We start from the raw sequence: 18,785 nt of genomic DNA on the forward strand, positions 1-18,785 counted from the left end.
TCAGGGTCAAGATCTTTTATTTCCTGATTTAAAAAATCGCCACCATCGCAGACCTCCTGTGTTCTCTTGTACCTTTGTTCCAACGGCTCCTGGCAGTAGCTCCGTACAGCTCCTTTCTTTCTCGTCTCTGGCCCTTTTGGTGCCCACCCAATCAGCCTGAGCTTGACAGATCAATTCACTTTGTCCCTCCAACCTGTGGGAGCATGGACTGGACTCTTCTGGCAGGTAGAGAGTTGTTCATCAGCCAGTGTTCAAGCCCAGTCCATCACTCATTAGTTCTGCTTGCTTTTGGCTTTTGTGGCTTTGGCGTCTAGTGTGCTCTGGGCAAGAGAGAGCTGCTTCACAGAGTCAAGCACGAGGATTCCAGGCAGCACCAGCCACAGGGCGTTCATGAAGACAAAGTAAAACCAGAAATAGAGCGGGTGGCCCAGCTCTCCATGCTGGAATCCGTCGCGGTGCTCTGTCAGGAAATAGAGCACATCTCCATAGATCTGACCTGTGGGAGGCGGAAGGGGGAATCCTGTGAGGAGGAAGAGCTATTCCAAGTCATCATTCAAGGTCTCAGTGCTCAGGATTCCCAAATTCAGAGAGCTAAGAATTCTGAAATCTTACAGCTGAAAATTTGAGAAATCAGAAAATTGAGAATTCCAGAGATCAGAAGCTGAGAATTTCTTAACTCAGAGAGTTCATACCTCCAGAATTTAAGGAAGCTCAAAATCCTTTAATTCAAGACAGGTCAGGATTCCAGGACTAAAGAGAACTCACGTTTCCAGAACTAAAGAAAGCTAACACTGTAAGAACACAAGAGGACTGAGTCTCAGAGGAAGGGAGCTCAGAATCCTGATCCTGTAGGATCCGGGGGCTTCCTGCCATCATGGGCCACCTCATCTAACTTTCACAGGAGACTTGGTGATGGAGGAGGAGCAGAAATGAACCCTCTCCGCTTGAGAATGCAGGCCAAGAGGGGCATGGCTGTTCCAGAACCTCAGGGAGTTTGTCATTCACTCTGACTCTGCCCTGGTTGGGCACAATTGAGAGATCCCACCCGCAGGTACGCCCCTGTGTCTGTGAACCCCCATCAACCTTCCAGCACCCAGTGTGGGCCCTCTCCTCACCCACAGAGACCACGAGCTGTAGGACAAAGCGGAGGGGCTGCTGGCGGAGAAAGGCAATCACCACCCATAGGCTGAGTGGTCCCCACAGGCAAGCTGTGATGGTCTCCATGCATATCGTGAAGTTATCACTCCTGCGGGAGAAAGGATGGAGAGACAATGGCATCATTGTGCTCTACCCACAGGGCACCCCGTTAGTGCTCCCTGACTCACCACCACCCCAAACCAATGCAGGTCTCCCCCGACAGGGGCAAACACTTACAGGATATATCGGCTGTCTCCCTTGGCATACTCTTTCCCTGAAGAAGACAAGAGACATACATGAAGAATAAAGGCAGGAAAAGGAACTCAAACTTGTGCGAGCTGAGGGCCCATGTAAGAAGGCAGGCTTTATAACCTCTCTATGCCTCAGTTTCCTATCTGAAATGGGGTAGCTGTTTGGATTCTACAGTTAATATATGTATACAAGATAATATGTGCAACCCTGACACAGAACAATAAGTGTAGCTTTGATTGTCTGGTACTCAATAAATGTTGGTGGGAAAAAAGCAAGCAGGTGTAGATAAGGGAGTGAGTGAAGTGGCCAATAAGTGAGAGAGAGAGCACAGTGAACAGATGAGTGAATGAAAGAGTGCGCAGAGACTCAATAAGAAAAACACAGATCACCCAACAGGCAGGAGACTGAAATAGGTTCTTCAACAAAAGAGGATTTCCAAATGGTCAATAAACACATGCAAGGTGCTCAAACTTTCATGAGTCATTAAGGAAAAGCAAATTAAAACCATAATGAGATATCACTCATATCCACTAGGACCAAAATTTAAGAAACACCTGACCATACTTAAGTGTCACTGAGGATGTAGAGGAACTAGAACTTTCATATACCGCCGGTGGGAATATAAAATGGTGCAGCCATTTTTGACAACAGTTTGGCAGTTTTTCATCAAGTTAAACACACATCTACCATACGACCCAGCCATTCCACTCCTCCATATTTATCCAAGAGAAATGAAAGATCTCCATACAAAGACTTGTATAAGAATGTTCATAGCAGCTTTATTCACAAGGCCAAAAAGGTGTATTGCTTATAACAGGAAAAGATTGGGGGGAAAATGCCCATCAATAACAAGTCAAATAATTCTGTAACATATATGCTTTGAAAGCTCTTCATGAATTGATAAGGAGTGGCCTTGTTAAAAAAAGCGAAGTTGAGAAGTGTATATATCATGTTACCATTTGCTTACACAAAAGGGAAAAATAAAAACAATGATGATGATGATGATAATAATAGTAAAGTTATATGGCATCTACTGTCTGCCAAACACTGTTCTAAGTGCCTTACATATATTTGGGTATTACTATTATCCCTCTTTTACAATTGAGCAAACTGAGGCTTGTGTAATCTATGTGCAAATAAACCCTGGAAGGAAAGAAGCAATTATTAACAGTGGTTAATAATTGGGGAAACTTGGTGGATAGAAGGTAGATTTTCACTGCATACCTCTTTAAATGGTTTGTTTTTTAACACATGTGAATATATATGGGACAATAAAGTTAAATAAATTTTTAAAATAAATTAATAGAAGAGTTGGTGGGTGGGTCAACATCTAAACCAATCCCTGCCCAGAAAATTCCCTCCCTCAGCACATCAAAGAACTCAGGACTCACAGAGTTGGGACAAGAAGGCTTGGTCTCCAAGAAGGTCCTCATGGTAGAGGCTGAACCAGCCCTCAATCACCAGGTGAATGAACCCACAGACTGCAAACCAGCACAGGGACAGTCGCCGCCAAGTCCCCAGTGGGACGACTGCAGCACGACCTGACAACAGCCATGTGGTGACAACTAAGACTCCAGAGACGGAGAAGAGGCCAGCCAGGAGATGCCAGGTAGGGCAGTCATTAGGCACAAAGTTGTCCAGCCTCAGGTGCCGAGGCCAGTATGGGTGCAACGGGCTGGCATTGGTGGTCATGTCTTTCTAAGCTAATGGCTGTGTGTGGATAAGTAGAAGGCAGAAAAAAGAAAGAGAAAACCTGAACAAATAGAAAACACAGAATGAGATCATAAAATCAAACCCAAATAGTTTACTATCACAAGAAATGTAAATAGACTAAATTTATCAGGTAATAGACAGACTGTAAGACTGGATTAAAAATAATCTAATTATATGCTGTTTTAAAAATATGACTACAAGGCCGCAGAAAGACTGAAAGCTTGTTCCAGCCTTCTGGGAGCCATATGGCTCATGTGGTAGACACAGGAACCAGACCAGGTCCCAGCCTTCAGGGGTCACGCTCTGCTGGGGAAGACACAGGAAACAGGTCTGGTTCCTGCTTTCATTGGTCACAGTCTGGTAGGCAGACACAAGAACCAGACTAGGTCCCAGCCCTCATTGGTCACGCTCTGGTAAGGCAGACACAGGAACCACGTTGGGTCCCACTGCAGGGGTCAGTGTCTTGCATCGTTCAACGGAAAGCTATTCCCTCCTCGTAGTCCTGGTAACTGCAGGACAGAAGAGAGAAGACTAATCACAACTACAACCCTCAAGTTCAGCGTGTGGAAAGCCAGACACTTCCCCTAATAGCGCACAACTCAGCCAACCTGCAAAAAAGAGGAAAGTGGAAGATGAGTCTGGCGCGCAGCGCTAAAACGAAAAAGGAGGGTCAAATACACAGACCACCAATCAGAACTAGAACCCTCTAGTCCAGCTGCCCAATGAGAAGGCGGATCTTCTGTCGTCCGGACGACCGCGCGGTACCCGGGGGTCTCGCGCAAGCGCGGCGGAGGGTAAGATGCGGGTGGGGGAGGGGTCTCGCCTAGGCGCGCCGAGCGCCGGCTGTTTAGCAGCTGAGAGCTAGGGGATGGAGTGGCAGGCCAGGTGGAGGGCACTCACCCAGCGGCGCGGTCGCAGCGGCCTCTCCTACAGGCTCCCAGCTCTCTCTAGCCCAGCACGCTGGCTCCGTAACACCCCTAGTTCAGACCCATCCCCTCACAGGTTCCTCGCCTTATGGAGCTGGCCAATGGAGGCGCTGGGAAGGCGGCCAGTGCCGCTTTCAACCAATAGGAGCTCTCTGTGTGCCGCCGGCCCCGCCCTCACGCATGGTGCCATTTTCGCTGTTGGCTGAGAGCGAGTCAGGAGTTGGGTGGAGTCTGGCCAAGATTGATGGGAGTTTTCAGCCGAAGCCAATCTGCCGCGAGTCTTGGCTTCAGTTTCCGTATCTCCTTATCAGTCAATCATATCGGAAATCAAGTGTTCATCCTCCTCACCTGCTGTTGAACCAGCTTTGCGTTGCGTCCTCTCATCTTTGCCCTCCTTTTCTAGGCAGAGCAACCAATCAGTTCCCGGACCAACCTTCAATCTTAATGCCCAAATTGGCAAGGAAACTGTTAATACGACAGGCAAATCACATCTTGTACACTGAGCCTCCACCCTCTCCCTCAGAGCTCAGAACTCCTCAGCGGTCATCCTTGTGCCAACTCTAAAGAGCCAATCAGAACTCCCTAACTAAGCCAGTGGCCACCCTGACCGCGCAATCAGTCAGAATCTAGACCCATCCCAGATCTCCTATCCAATTAGAACGCACAATTTTCAGTCCTAAGGACCAATAAGCGGCAACTCTTCATCTGTCTTGCTTTCCCTCCTCTCTGTCCCATCGGAGCAACCAATCAGAATGGGGATCCCTCGGTTTTCCAGCCAATTAGTATCAGGCTTCCCCCACATCCAACTATCAAATCTGTCCTGGCCCCACTCAAATCAAGCAGTGCCATCCTCAGGCTTATCATCCAATCATGAACAATAGAAATTAACCATGAACCAATCACAACCTGCTCCTTCTTCATGGTTTCCAGCTTCCAAGCTTTATCCCTGCTGTGCTCCCTTCCTTACTTCTATTCCCCACTGAGCAGTGAAGAAAGAGCCTTTCGTATATTTCCTACTTTTATTTGACAATAACAAACTGTATATAAAAAGGGAGAAGGAAGGCGGGGAGGCCCTGGATCTCCCCCTCTCTGCTTCCCCAAGAATCCCCCACCCCTAGGCCCCAGCAGGGACCACCCCCTTCCCGCCTTGTGGTGGGGTGGGGACCTACAGGCATGGAAATGGGGTGTGTGTGTGTGTGTGTGTGTGTAGGGGTGTTAGGGGGGTCAAGGATAGAGAGTGGTCAAGAATTAGAGAGAGGGCCTTCCCTCATCCCCCATCAGAGCTGGCACCCTGAGGAGGGGTCTTGAGGGAGCTGTGAGGGTCCACAGACATGCCTCAGCCTATGAGACGGTAGAAGATCCAGCATCCAAAAGTGACCCAGTGACTGGCCCAGCTGAGCTCTGACCACTTGTGGACAGTATATGCCATGCCGTAGCCCTGTGGGAGAGAAAAAGGTGATGGTTTCACTCATTAAGAACAAAGAAATTCTCAGGAAAACCCATCCTTTGCTCAAGGACATTTCTGTGACTCCACAGTAACCTTAGGCGAGGCTCCAGAGAAGAGATTGGGTACACATGAAAGGTAAGCAGATTTAATTTTTTCTTCTTTTGTGTTTTATTCTTCTTTAAAAATCATTTAAAAACAAGACAAGGCAATTCCATTCTCTGACCTGTACTCTCCCTTATATATAAAGAGCTCCTAGAAATCAATTTTTTGAAAAGACAAAAATTGGCAAAGGAGGTGAGTAGGCCATTCTCAGTACAGGAAAAAACAAATGGCTCTTGAACATATGAAAAGATACTCAGCCTCACTCATAATCTTCCTCCTCTCAAACTGGCAAACATCCAGGAAGTCTGAGAGGTGCTCTGTTGCTGAGGTGATGGGCACATTCATGCACTGTTGGTGGGAGGGCAAAAAGGTAATTTCTCCACTGAGACCATAAGAATAGATCCAACAATTCTGTCTGCACCTGTGTGAATCCACATGGGTACGAGGGTATTACTTGCTGCAGCATCATTTGCAAAAGGAAACGACTAGAAATCACCTGGGTGTCCACCAATAAGTGACAAACTACACGGTGTCATATCCTCACAATGGAAAAAATGAATGAGGACACTCTATGTACTAAAGTGAAAGATTTTCAAGAATTATTATCTGAAAAAGCAACATGCAGAACAGTGTCATTCATGTGTTACCTTTAGGGTAAAAACCATGGAGAGGGAATTAAAATATATTTTATATTTGCTTATTATGCTTCAATTTTAGAAGGATTTTTCAATAAAATGAATAAAAGTGGTTACCTGTAAGAGGGCAGGGGGTAGAGGGTAGGAGTAAGACTTTTCCCTGAATATATTGAATACTGTTTGGTTTTTGAGCCATGTGATATGCATTAAATATTTTTAAATGTTTTAATAAAAATAAAACAAAAACTTTAAAGAGAAGCACAACTCAGGGGCTGGCCCCGTGGCTTAGGGGTTGAGTGTGTGCGCTCCGCTACTGGTGGCCCAGGTTCGGATCCCGGGCGCACACCGATGTACCGCTTGTCCGGCCATGCTGAGGCAGTGTCCAACATACAGCAACTAGAGGGATGTGCAACTATGACATACAACTATCTACTGGGGCTTTGGGAGAAAAGGGGAAAAAAAGGAGGAGGATTGCCAATAGATGTTAGCTCAGGGCTGGTCTTCCTCAGCAAAAAGAGGAGGATTGGCATGGATGTTAGCTCGGGGCTGATCTTCATCACCAAAAAAAAAACACAAACAAAAAAAAACACAACTCAGGGCTGGCCCCGAGGCTTAGCGGTTAAGTGCACGCGCTCCGCTGCTGGCGGCCTGGGTTCGGAACCCCGGGCGCGCACAGATACACCGCTTCTCCGGCCATGCTGAGGCCACGTCCCACGTACAGCAACTGGAGGGATGTCCAGCTATGACATACAGCTATCTACTGGGGCTTTGGGGGAAAAAATAAATAAATAAAAAAATTATATAAAAAAAAATACAACTCAGATTTTGCACACTCAACCTGGATAAAACTTAAAAATTTTTTTAATGACAAAAATAATATAAAGTTTTTATTTTAAATTAAAAATAAAAAATTGAACTAAAAGAGAGGCAAAACCTGGATCCTATAAGAGCCATATGAATAAACATCATTATTGTTATTATTTTATTTTTAAATTTTTTTTGTGAGGAAGATTGGCCCTGAGCTAACATCCGTTGCCAATCTTCCTCTTTTTGCTTGAGGAAGATTGTTGCTGAGCTAACATCTGTGCCAATCTTCCTCTATTTTGAAGATTTTTTTTTTTAATTTATTTTATTTTTTCCCCCCAAAGCCCCAGTGGATAGTTGTGTGTCGTAGCTGCACATCCTTCTAGTTGCTGCATGTGGGACTCGGCCTCAGGATGAACGGAGAAGTGGTGCCTCGATGCGCACCCGGGATCCGAACCCGGGCCGCCAGCATCGCAGCGCGCGCACTTAACCACCAAGCCAGAGGGCCGGCCCTCTTCCTCTATTTTGTATGTGGGACACCGCCACAGCATGGCCACCACCGAGTGGTGTAGGTCGGTGCCCGGGATCCGAACCCACGAACCCCAGGCCACCAAAGTAGAGCACGCAAACTCAACCACTACACTACTGGGCTGGCCCCAATCAACATTATTTTTAAAATTGTTTTTCATTTAAAAAGGAATGTGCATACTCCACATGAATAAAAATAGCATATACATTTTAATATTCATTTTGAAAGTAGAATCGAGTTTGCACACTCAACTTGAGTAAAAATATTTTTAAAAAAATTAAGGGCCGGCCCTGTGGCTTGGTGGTTAAGTGCGCGCGCTGCAATGCTGGTGGCCCGGGTTCGGATCCCGGGTGTGCATCGAGGCACCACTTCTCCGTCCATCCTGAGGCCGAGTCCCACATACAGCAACTAGAAGGATGTGCAGCTATGACATACAACTATCTACTGGGGCTTTGGGGGGAAAAAATTAAATAAATAAAATCTTTAAAAAAAAAAAAAATTAAGAAACCTTGCAAATTCCATCTAAACAAAAATATGATGAAATAATAAATTTTTAATAAAGTAAAACCTGGATTTTGCACTACATCTCTATAAAATAAATTTTATAAGTAAAATAAACATATTTTGCACACTTCACCCAAATAAAAGACCCAACAGTGCGAATCAACCAGAGGGACAATGGGAAAGAAGGACTGAGGAGCACTGGCTGCACAAGCTGCAGATACATGATATGAGGTCCTCATGCCTCGGCCTCCCCACATTTGTGCTAGTGAGGACACCCCTTGAGCTCCCAGAGGAGCTCAAGGTTCCTATGAGCAGGCAGCACATCCCGGGTACCCCCCAGCCCCGGGCCCCAGCTCACCTGCTCCTCTGTGGTATCGTCCACATCGACGTCAAACAGGGAGCCCAGGTAGGCCAGGTGGAAGATGGCCAGGGCCCCAAAGAGCAGGTTTAAGGCTCGCACCCCCAGGCCCTGTAGGGGGCAGATGGATATGTTTGGCAGCAGAACCTACTTACTGTCCCTGAGCCCCACCTGGGCAGGGAGCCCAGGGAGATGCACAAGGCACAGTGGGTCCCAAGGATGGGGATGTCTAGGGTACCCCCCGGACTAGGAAAGAGATGGTTCAGATCCTCCTATGGGAGCTCAAGGGGTATCCAGGGATGAGGGTGCTGTTAGCATGAGGGCATCCAGGTTGGGGGAGATGCGAGTATTCACGCAGAGGAGGAAAAATGCTGGGGCTTTGCGTTGGGGGTTTATGGTGATAAACATCGGTTGTCGGGTGGGAGACAAATTTGAGGTTGTCCACACTTCTTATTGCAAACAGAATGAAAAAAAAAAACAAACAAACAAAAGCAAACCCCCACCATGACCTACAGAGCCCACCACTCTCCCCCTCGCTCACTCTGCTCAAGCCACACTGGCCTCCTCACTGATACTCAGATATTCCAGGCCCTCTCCCATCTCTTTACACCAGCTGTTCCCTTTGCCTGGAATGCTTCCCTCCCTCACCTCCTTCAGTTAAAGAACTCAAAAGTCACCTCCCTCTTTAAAATTGAAACCACTCACCCCCAGATACTTCCTCTCCCTTTTCCCTTATGTATTTTCTCCTTGGCACTAATCGCAATCGAACAAACTATTATATTTTACTGACTTATTTTTTATTTACTGTCTTCTCTGTTAAAATGTTTGTCCCAGAGGGCTGGGACTTTGGTCTGTTTTGTTCACCACTGTGTCTCCAGCACCTGGAACAGTGCCTGGTACCAGCAGGTGCTCAATAAATGTTCATTGGGGGAAATAAATGCCAGGTGTGTATACAGCAGGTGCTTGATAAATGTATGTTAGAGAAATGAATGCCAGTGAATAGAGGTGAGGTTGTGGGGATGGCTCAGGCACCAGAAGAGGAAGCTGGGCACCCTGAGACAGATATAAGATGGAGACAGAAGTAATATTTTTGAGGGGGAGTGTTGGGCATGAGGTTGCCCAGGTTGAACCCTCACCAAGCGATGCTGGTGTGAACAGTCTGGTGGGCACCGTTTTGACAAGACGCAGGCACTGAGGATCCGAGCCAGGCGCTTCCGGAGGACTGGGACAGATGCGGGGGGTCAGGTTAGCCTCAGGGGATGGTGGTTCCAATCCCCCACCAACCTTCCACCCTGTCTGCCGGGCTGGGTTCTGCACTCACCGTGCTCCACATAAGTGATAAACGCCAGGGACAGCAGCACTGCAGCCAGATGGAAGCTGAAGCCCTGGGGGAGCCGGGTGCAATGAGGCCAGTGAGGAGGAGGCCCTGCCACCTCCGCCCAGCTTCCACCCTGATCCCGCTCCACCCTGCTCACGTGCAGGAGGGCGCTGGCTGCATAGGTGACCAGCACGGCTGAGAAGGTCCCCAGGCGGAGAGCATTCTTGAAAACATCTGGAGGGGGGAGATGCAGGTCAAGAGGCTCCTGAGATCCCCCCTGCCCTTCCTGGGGGGCCATAGGGCAGGGTGAGGATACCCACAACCTGTTGGAGCCCCCAGGATCTTTATAATGGCCTCAAATTTCCCATGTCCAGAACTTAGCTTCTGATCTTCCCTCCGGACCTACTCCTCCCACAGTCTCCCCAAGTTCAGCCAATGTCAACTCCACCCTTCCAGTTCCTCAGGGCAAAAACTCAGAATCACCCTTGATCTGTTCTCTCTCCACTCCCACAACCAAACTCTCAGCAAATGCTGTCAGTTCCACCTTCAGAATTTATCTAGAATCTGACCTCTCCTCTCCACGTCCGCTGCCGCCACCCCCAGCACAGGCCTGGACTACCGAAGTGCCCTCCTCACTGCTTCTGCCCTTGCCCCTCCCCACCTGTCCTCACAGCAGCCAGAGGGTTCTGTTATAATCCTAGTCAGCTCACGGCCCGCCTCTGTCCAGACTCCTGCCATGGCTCCATCTCTCTCAGAGAAAAAGCCCAAGTCCTCCCATGGCCAGCGAGGCCCTCCAGGACCAGGCCCCCGTCACCTCTCTGACCTCACCTCCTGCCACTGGCCCCCTCACTCATTCTGCTCCCGCCACACTGGTCTCTTTGCTGTTCCTCAAATGTGCCAGGTATGCTGCTACCTCAGGGCCTTTGCACTGGCTGTTCCCTCCATCTGTTACACTCCTCCCCCACATATTCGATGTCACCTCCTCAGTAGGACTTGCTCTGGCTAATTTATTTAAAATTGCATGGGCTGGCCCCGTGGCTTAGCGGTTAAGTGCACGCGCTCCGCTGCTGGCGGCCTGGGTTCAGATCCCGGGTGCGCACCGACGCACCACTTCTCTGGCCATGCTGAGGCCGTGTCCCACATACAGCAACTAGAAGGATGTGCAGCTATGACATACAACTATCTACTGGGGCTTTGGGGGAAGAAAAATAAATAAAATAAAATAAAAAAACTTAAAAATAAATAAATAAATAAATAAAATTGCAACCGCTCCCGCTAACACTCCCAGATCTTTACATGCTTTTTTTTTCTTTTAGTGAGGAAGATTGGCCCTGAGCTAACATCTGTTGCCAATCTTCCTCTTTTTGCTTGAGGAAGATTGTTGCTGAGCTAACATATGTGCCAATCTTCCTCTGTTTTGTATGTGGGATACCGCCACAGCATGGCTTGATGAGTGGTGCATAGGTCTGTGCCCAGGATCTGAACCCGCGAAACCCAGGCTGCTGAAGCGGAGCACACGAACTTAACTATGCCACCGGGCTGGCCCCACCTGCTTTGTTTTTTACCATAGCACTTATTACCACCCGAACTATTATGTATTTTTTTCTCTTATTATCTGCCCCCCCACCAAAAAATGCCAGCTCCACAAGTGCCTGGCACACAGTAGGTTCTCAGTAAATGTTTGTTGTATGAATGTGTGAAAGGGCCTGGGTTGAGGACTCCCAACTCTCTTGGAGTGGTGACTCGGTGACTCACAGTTATTTAGCCAATAAGACATGGGCAGGTTCCAGCTCGTGACCACTTCCACCATGGACCGGGGCAGCTCCACATTCAGTGGCTTGGACACTGTCAGGTCCCTGTGGGCAAAACAGACACGCAAATTCATCTGGGAGCTCAACTTTATCTTGGCTGTTCCTTCCCCCGGGAGCACCCCCCACTCCTCCCTGCAGATCCTCTAGGTAGCACCCTGTGGGAGAGGGGGCCCCTTGGCCCTCCCCACCATTCCAGGTGATCCTTCTCCTCAGTGAAGCCAGCCCCTGCCAACGTGGCCGTGGCCTCGGACAGAAAGCCCACAAAATAGTTGCTGAAGTGGAAGGAGACAGCACTCTCGTAGGCTCGCAGCCACCTGGGGAGAAAGGAGCAGGGCAGAGAGGCATCATGCCCAGGCCCCAGCATGGCACCCCACCATATGTCAGCATCCCCGGCCCCATTCTATAAACTCACCTTATCATGGTGCCCCTAGGGCCCCCAAGGGTCAGGAAGGCAGCAGAGAAGGAAGGAAAGAGAGTCAGAGAGGCCCTGGAGGCTGGCCTGAGTTATTCGTAGACAAGACAGACAGAAACATAGTGGCAAAAGAAGTGCACTGTAACAGTCATACACATACATACACTGTCAGTTTCACGTGGCTCAAACAGATATAGAGCTGCCTTATAATGTGACACTGCAGCCTCACCTGGCCAGACATCCAGACCCAGCCACCATCAGAGGCCTGACTGCACAGCCCTACACCCTGACACAGCCACGTGGCCAGAGGCAAATACTATCAGACTCCCAGCCTCACAGCTTTCTAACCTGACTCAGTGACTACAAGACACACAACAGTCCTTTAGTTAGGCCTGGAGACCAGCAAGCACCTGCTATGCACCCACACACAATTCTGCACTCAGGATAATCATCCCGTCAGTCGTACAATCAGACATGGTCAAAAACAGGCAGCATCCTGCCCTGGAAAAAGCGTAGGTTCTGGAACCAGGCCTGGATTAATGCCTGGCTGCTTAGCTGGGTGACACTGGGCAAGTCACTCCACCTTTCGGAGCCTCATTCAGCATCAGACACAGTCAGCGGCCAGTGAGTGCAGGAGGGAGTCATACAATCAAACAGCTGCATGGAATCCTGCAGTCACACCAGAGGCAGATGGTCAGTCCTGCAGACAGGCACAGGCACACAGTCGGTCATGACCCCTCAGCTAGACAACACCAAGCAGCCACAGAGGGCAGACCCACAGGCAGAGTCCAGCACAGACAGGCACACAACACACTATAGCCAGACCCATTCCCACCCAGAGTTACAGACAAGCCTGACTCATCCAATGACAGCCACACACCCCATCATTGACAATGGCACAGCCAGCCAGCAGTCCAGTCTCACACAAAGAGTCAGTGGCTGATAGCCAAACAACCCATCCACAGTGTCACCCCCCCCAGCGTCACCAACCAGCACATACTTGTCACTCCCCATTGCAGTCATGTAACTTGTTTCTAATGGTGAAACAGTGGAACAGACGGACAGCCAGACATGGTATGTGTTGGAGTGTCAGTCATACACAGAGTCACAGAGGCAATCTTGGTCAAACAACAGCCACAGACAGACACTCAGTCTCTGCCTAGTCACAGGGTAGATGGTCAGACAGTCTCAGACTTCCAGAACCAACCATCACAGACTGTGCCTCCCCCTCCAGTCAGCCCCACTCGCCCTCAGCACCTGCCCTCATTTACCTGGCTTTGCGTTTCTTGCTGTAGTAACAGAAGACAGACAGAAGCATTAAGAGACAGGCTCAGAACTAGGGAGACCCCAGGGCCCTACCCAACCCCCTCACTGCTGGGCAGAGGCCTCAAAGGCTGTGCTCACTTGCGAAGGAGGCGGTCACCATCAAGGGGGATGAAGTACGGGAAGAGGTAGGGGCCCACACAGGTGGACAGCACAAGGCACAGCAGGGCCAGCGCCAGGCTCCGGGCCACCTTCTGCAGCCATCGGCGGCTCTGTGGGGATCAAGGCTCCATGAACACTGTCCTGTGGTGGCTCCCACAGTCCCTCCCCACCTGTCCACCCAGGACCTCACCAGCGGGTGGCCTTCGACAGCCTGTAGGTAGCTGTGGAAGGATATCCAGGGCCCAAAGACGATGGTGCCCACAAAGTAGAGGTAACCCATGAACTCCACGGGTGAGGGCACTGCACCAATCACGCCTCGGTCCAGGTCGAAGCCCAAAGACACCGCCTTCATGGCCACGATCATCTGGGCCCCTTTGTGTGGCACCCACGGTCAAGTGGACAGGCATAGAGCAGGTCAGCATGGGGGGATGGGAGCACCAGGTGAGAGGTGGTAGGAAAAGAGGAGGACAAGGGTGAACAGGTGGGCGTGAGGTCAGACAAGCGGGTGAGCAAGTGGGCACAGGACTGGCAGATGCCCTTACTCAAGAGAGTCAGGCACGTACATGAGATGGGACAGACAGACGGGGCGGGGGGTGCGGGGAGGCATGGTAGAGAGAGACGCAGACGTCAGGGGAATCTGAGGCCTGCATGTCCAGTGGGGTGGGCAGATGAAGGAGAAAAGTGGGGAAGGAAAGACAGGGTTGGGAGAGTTAGGGGCTGTGGAGTGTGGCAGGAGGGCTGGGGTGGGTGAGAGGGCCAGAGCTGCCTACCTCGCATCTTGTGCCATGTCACGGTGTCCACCATGTGCATCTCACTGAGGAAACAAGGTGGTGGTCTTGGCCCCATGACTCCCATGGCCTCAGAGACCACAAAGGGGGGAAGCAAGGTGCAGAGCGGGTTATACCTTCCCCTGTCCTGCACAACCTCACAGAGGAATCATTCTCCAGGCCTCCCTCCTCCAGGGGCAGCCCAAGTCCAGCCTGTCCTGTACAGCCTTTAGAAAGAACAAGTCTCCCAGATTCCCTCCTCCAGGAACACCCCACGCCCCGCTGTCCTCGACAGCCTCGCGAGGAGTGGCCTGGGGGCCCACACTGCCAAAGTGTGGGGAGGAGGACTCACAGCCATACCCCATGAGTAGGTAGATAAGGATGGTGACGGAGAGGAAGACGCCACGATGGGAGGAATGTCGGCAGAGGAACAGCACGAGGTAGCACAGGAGGCTGAGCAGCACGACCCAAACCATGTGCAGCTGGAAGAAGTGGTAGAGGCTGAAGAACCCGCCTGCCACGGTGCTTGCGTGCTTCAGGTAGGATGGCAGCCCTTCGGGTGAGAGAGAGAGAGAAGAAAAGCAAGTTGGGTGGGTGGTAGGAAGGGAGGGCAACCTGGGTAGAGGGCACAGCCTGGGCAAAGGCCTAGAGGTTGGAATGTGGTGGGATTGCAGGGGGCCCAAAGCAGGTGGTGGGGAGCTGGAGAGGTGGCAGGGCCTGGGTTTAAAGAAAATAAACATCTATAAAGGGCATTTGGGGAACCCTGAAGGAAATCTGAATATCAACTTAAATTGGATAATATTATTGCATGAAGAATACATTTCTTGAGGGGTGATGTTTGAGGCTGTGGGTTTTGGGGGGAGATGTCCTTGTTCTTGGGGGGCACACATTGAAGGATTTGAGGTGAAGTGTCAGCAGGTTATTCAAGTGATTCAGGAAGATGATAGATAGATAGATAGATAGATAGATAGATAGATAGATAGATAGATAGATAGAACTAATGTGGCAAGATGTTGATGGAGAATCTGGTAATGCACATATGGGTGTTCATTTTACTGTTCTTTCAATTTAACTTTTTTGTAACTTTGAAATATTTCAAAAGGATAAACCTGGGAAAAATAAAACATCCATTTAAAATAAAAGAAAAACACAGGCTGGCCCTGTGGCTTAGCGGTTGAGTGCGCGCGCTCCGCTACTGGTGGCCCGGGTTCGGATCCCGGGTGCGCACCGACGCACCACTTCTCCAGCCATGCTGAGGCCATGTTCCACATGCAGCAACTAGAAGAATGTGCAACTATGACATACAACTATCTACTGGGGCTTTGGGGAAAAAAAAAAGGAGGAGGATTGGCAATAGATGTTAGCTCAGAGCCGGTCTTCTTCAGCAAAAAAAGAGGAAGATTAGCATGGATGTTAGCTCAGGGCTGATCTTCCTCACACACACACAAAAATAATAATAAAAGAAAAGAAAAACAAAAAAGAAAGTGTACAACCTTTGAATTTCAGATTTCCAAAATTCTCAGCATCCTATAGGAACCTTGAGGAATTGGAATCTTATTTGGATATAGGCTTGCCGTGATTGTGGAAACATTCCAGAATCCTAGAATCCAGAAATCGCATCATGCCTTGATTCTAGAAATCCAGAATTCCAGCATTTTGGAAGCCTAGAATGTGAGAATTTCAACTTGTCAGAATCCCCAAACCCTGTAACATGGTACTTTGGTATTCCATAACCCTGTGACATGAGTATTCCAGGGATGTAGACATTTCAGGATCCCAAGATCCAGGAACCTCAGCTTTCCAGAGTCCCAGAACCTAGGAATACTGAAAGGCATGGCTTGGCATGGCAGGATGTGTCTTGGTGTGCTGTGGCATGGGGTGGCTGGCTGTAGTAGGACGTGGTGTGATAGAATGGCGCTTGGCCTGGTAGGATGTGGTGGGCTGGGCATATTGGAACCTGGCTTGGCTTGGCAAGACGTGGCAGGATAAGGTGTGACTTGGTATGGATGAATGTGGCAGGTGTGTGGCACATGGCGTGGCAGGCACTTACCGAGCCTCCAGAGGAAACGGCAGGCGAGGCAGATGGCAAGGAGCAGCCAGATCTGGTCAAGGCCCTGCTGGGCAGTAGGAAGGAGACAGCCCTGCAGCAGCTGCTGGAAAAATTCCTGGCGGCTGAAGGTGGCCATTGTGGACCCCTACAGATGGATGGACAGATGGATAGACCTGCCAAAGGGGGGACACAGAGGGAGCCCAGATGTCCATGGGGCAGACCATGCTCAAGGGATGGACTTGAGCACTCAGATTTCAGTTTGGGGCTGTCCAACCCATGTAGAGATATGGTCCTGGGGGCCCTGGGGGAGGGTGTGAGTGTCAGGTACATTAGACTGAGCTGCCAACTGTGTGTATGTGGGTGTCCTGGGTGCACACACACAGCCCACGACCTGCGGTGAATGAAGGACCTGTGTCTCTTGTATGCTATGAACAGTCCGGGTCCAATGGTGATTGAATGGTGTACATTCTAGGCCCGTATATCAAATGGCGGGGACCCCCTGGTTTCCAAGGTAGACTCACTCTGTGTGGAGGGCAGACAGGGAGATCCTGTGACACTTGGGAGCCGTGTGCATCTCTCCTTGTACGGATGTGGGGGGTGTCCTGTATCCCCCGCACGCCTCATCTCACCCCCACCCGGCCTCTCGCAGCCGCCAACAAAGCCCTGCCCAGGCCTGGAGGCTGCAGGGAGGTGGAGGTGGCGGTAGGGGGCATAGCAGGAGGGGGGATCGGAAAGGTGATGGAGAGGGAGCCCCAGGACACGCGCTGCAAACCCGCGCGGAGAGGCCGGCTCAGGATGGGAGCGGTGGAGCCGCGCGCGCACTACTGACGACCTACCTGGCAGGAGGGAAGCCGCAGTCTTGGGGCCGGGGACGCACCACCACCGCCACCGTCGCCGCCTCCTCCGGGCAGCCTCCCCCGCAGGCCGCAAGGCCGGGACCAGCTGCGGCTCCCAGAGCGGCGCGGAGAGCGGGCCCTTTAAATCCCGGGAAGGCCCGGCCGGCCACCTCGGCCAATGAGAGGGCAGGAGCGGGGCGGGGCCCCAGGAGGAGGGAGGATCCAGGGAAGGAGGAGCTGGAGGTTGAGAGGAGCGGGGCGCGGGAGGGCGTCGGCGCGCAGAGCGTTAGCGCCCGCACCTTTCCGGCCTCCAAGTGTTCCAGGCCCTGAACGTTTGCGTCTGGAGGTCCTCTGGCCGTCCGAGAGCAAACTTTCGAATCGTCTAATTCCTAATCCTTGGAAGCTGAGATGGGAAAGCGGGGGCGGGGGGGGCGGGGGGAGGGGGCGCGTCCTCGTGACACTGTTGTGCCCCCGTTTCACGGATGGGAAAATAAACCCAGATCTCTCCTTCTCCATCCTTTGAGAGAACTAAAGGAATTTCCAACCCTCCCCACCCCCAGGGACGGGCCAGAAACATTTAATAAGTACTGACTGGGGTCACCTAAGAGCACGAATTAGGCGCCTGTGCTTCCCCTAGGGACTCCTTGTGTGCGCTTGGCTTGTCGTTGAGAACTGATTTTCCTGCTTAATTACCCACCGGACTCACCCCTGCATTGAGGGTGACTCCAGCAACTAGTGTGTTCCCTGTGAACCGGAAGGCTGGTACGGAGCACCGATCGGGAGCGTTTCTAAAGCATTTACAGTGTCCCCAGCAATGGTTTGACTTGGGCTCTATCTGCACCAACACTGAGGATATATGCAGCACCTGCTGTCTGCCTCCCCTACCCTGCAGTGTGCAGTGTCTGGGCGCTCTGTTCTGTCCCTAGGCTGATAAAGGGCCTATTTTTCCAAACAAGCACTTATTGGGCACGTACTGTATGCTTAGCTATGTATAAGGTGGAAGGGAGAAGGAAGCCAAGGTCAAGCTGGATCCCACCATGACCTGAGGAGCTAAGGAAAACAGGTTCTAATCAGATTCATGCCTGCCTGTATGGAGCTGGGCAAGTCATGCCCGCTCACCGGGCTGCAGTGTCCCTTTCTGTTAAAGAAAAGAGTGGGATTAGCAGTTCTTTGCTTGGAAATACCAATGGCAATTGAAGAGGAATGTATAAGTCTCCCCTCTTTGTTTTAAAAAAATGTTAACATGAAGTTAAATGGAGTTTTAACTCATAAATTAATATTGATGTATTACAAATGAAAAATATTTAACACAGTAAGAATATATATAATGAATGAATTACATAGGCCAGATACACCAATACTAATTCTTTTCCTTAACAGCAGAATAAGGTCATAACTTTTATTTATGATTTAGACTTCATTCTAATTTTTTTCTCAGTTTTCAAACATACTGAAGTAGAGTCAATGATGACCCACAGCACATGCCGGAAATATTTCTCTTAGTTGCAAGACCTGGCATTTAAAACTGGAAGATCCTCACTATGCGTGACCCTGAGCTTCACAGACTTGATTGTTTCCATCTAGTCTTTTGACAAAGAACTAGTATCTAGATTCTAGGGCATATAAAGGACATCTACAAATCAATGAGAGAAGGACAAACAGTACACTAGAAAATGGACAGTGGACATGAATAGGTAATTCACAGCAGAAAATCCTGAAATGGCCAATATGTATAATATATGAAAAGATAATTCAGTCT

At 50.1% G+C, this 18,785-nt stretch overlaps 2 protein-coding genes across 6 annotated transcripts; both read right to left on the reverse strand.

The window, feature by feature from the left end:
• Nucleotides 1–4,339, reverse strand: EBP (EBP cholestenol delta-isomerase). Of its 2 annotated transcripts, none has more exons than XM_014791000.2 (5): nt 4,003–4,339; nt 2,781–3,099; nt 1,375–1,411; nt 1,116–1,246; nt 1–496 (listed from the first exon to the last, which is right to left on the reverse strand). In XM_014791000.2, the coding sequence occupies exons 2-5, from the start codon at nt 3,079–3,081 to the stop codon at nt 273–275; spliced, it is 693 nt and encodes a 230-aa protein (XP_014646486.1). In that variant the 5' UTR covers nt 3,082–3,099; nt 4,003–4,339; the 3' UTR covers nt 1–272. The 2 variants fall into 2 exon arrangements, with proteins under 2 accessions (XP_014646486.1, XP_004435020.1); XM_004434963.3 differs by having other exon boundaries at nt 2,781–3,142; nt 4,003–4,337.
• A 680-nt stretch (nt 4,340–5,019) lies between these two features.
• Nucleotides 5,020–17,170, reverse strand: PORCN (porcupine O-acyltransferase). 4 transcript variants are annotated; one of them, XM_087426969.1, is made up of 14 exons: nt 17,027–17,094; nt 16,191–16,335; nt 14,501–14,693; nt 14,144–14,187; nt 13,564–13,745; nt 13,353–13,483; nt 13,220–13,237; nt 11,725–11,850; nt 11,481–11,581; nt 9,883–9,959; nt 9,729–9,792; nt 9,544–9,629; nt 8,408–8,518; nt 5,020–5,466 (listed from the first exon to the last, which is right to left on the reverse strand). In XM_087426969.1, the coding sequence occupies exons 2-14, from the start codon at nt 16,324–16,326 to the stop codon at nt 5,365–5,367; spliced, it is 1,371 nt and encodes a 456-aa protein (XP_087283095.1). In that variant the 5' UTR covers nt 16,327–16,335; nt 17,027–17,094; the 3' UTR covers nt 5,020–5,364. The 4 variants fall into 4 exon arrangements, with proteins under 4 accessions (XP_087283095.1, XP_004435024.1, XP_004435026.1 ...); XM_004434967.3 differs by having other exon boundaries at nt 5,021–5,466; nt 16,191–16,363; nt 17,027–17,170; XM_004434969.3 differs by lacking the exon at nt 13,220–13,237 and having other exon boundaries at nt 5,021–5,466; nt 16,191–16,363; nt 17,027–17,170.
• Between the last annotated feature and the right edge of the window lie 1,615 nt (nt 17,171–18,785).

The sequence above is a fragment of the Ceratotherium simum genome, chromosome X (assembly GCF_057802395.1).
Source record: "Ceratotherium simum simum isolate JZ-2026a chromosome X, ASM5780239v1, whole genome shotgun sequence".
Lineage (NCBI taxonomy): Eukaryota > Metazoa > Chordata > Mammalia > Perissodactyla > Rhinocerotidae > Ceratotherium > Ceratotherium simum.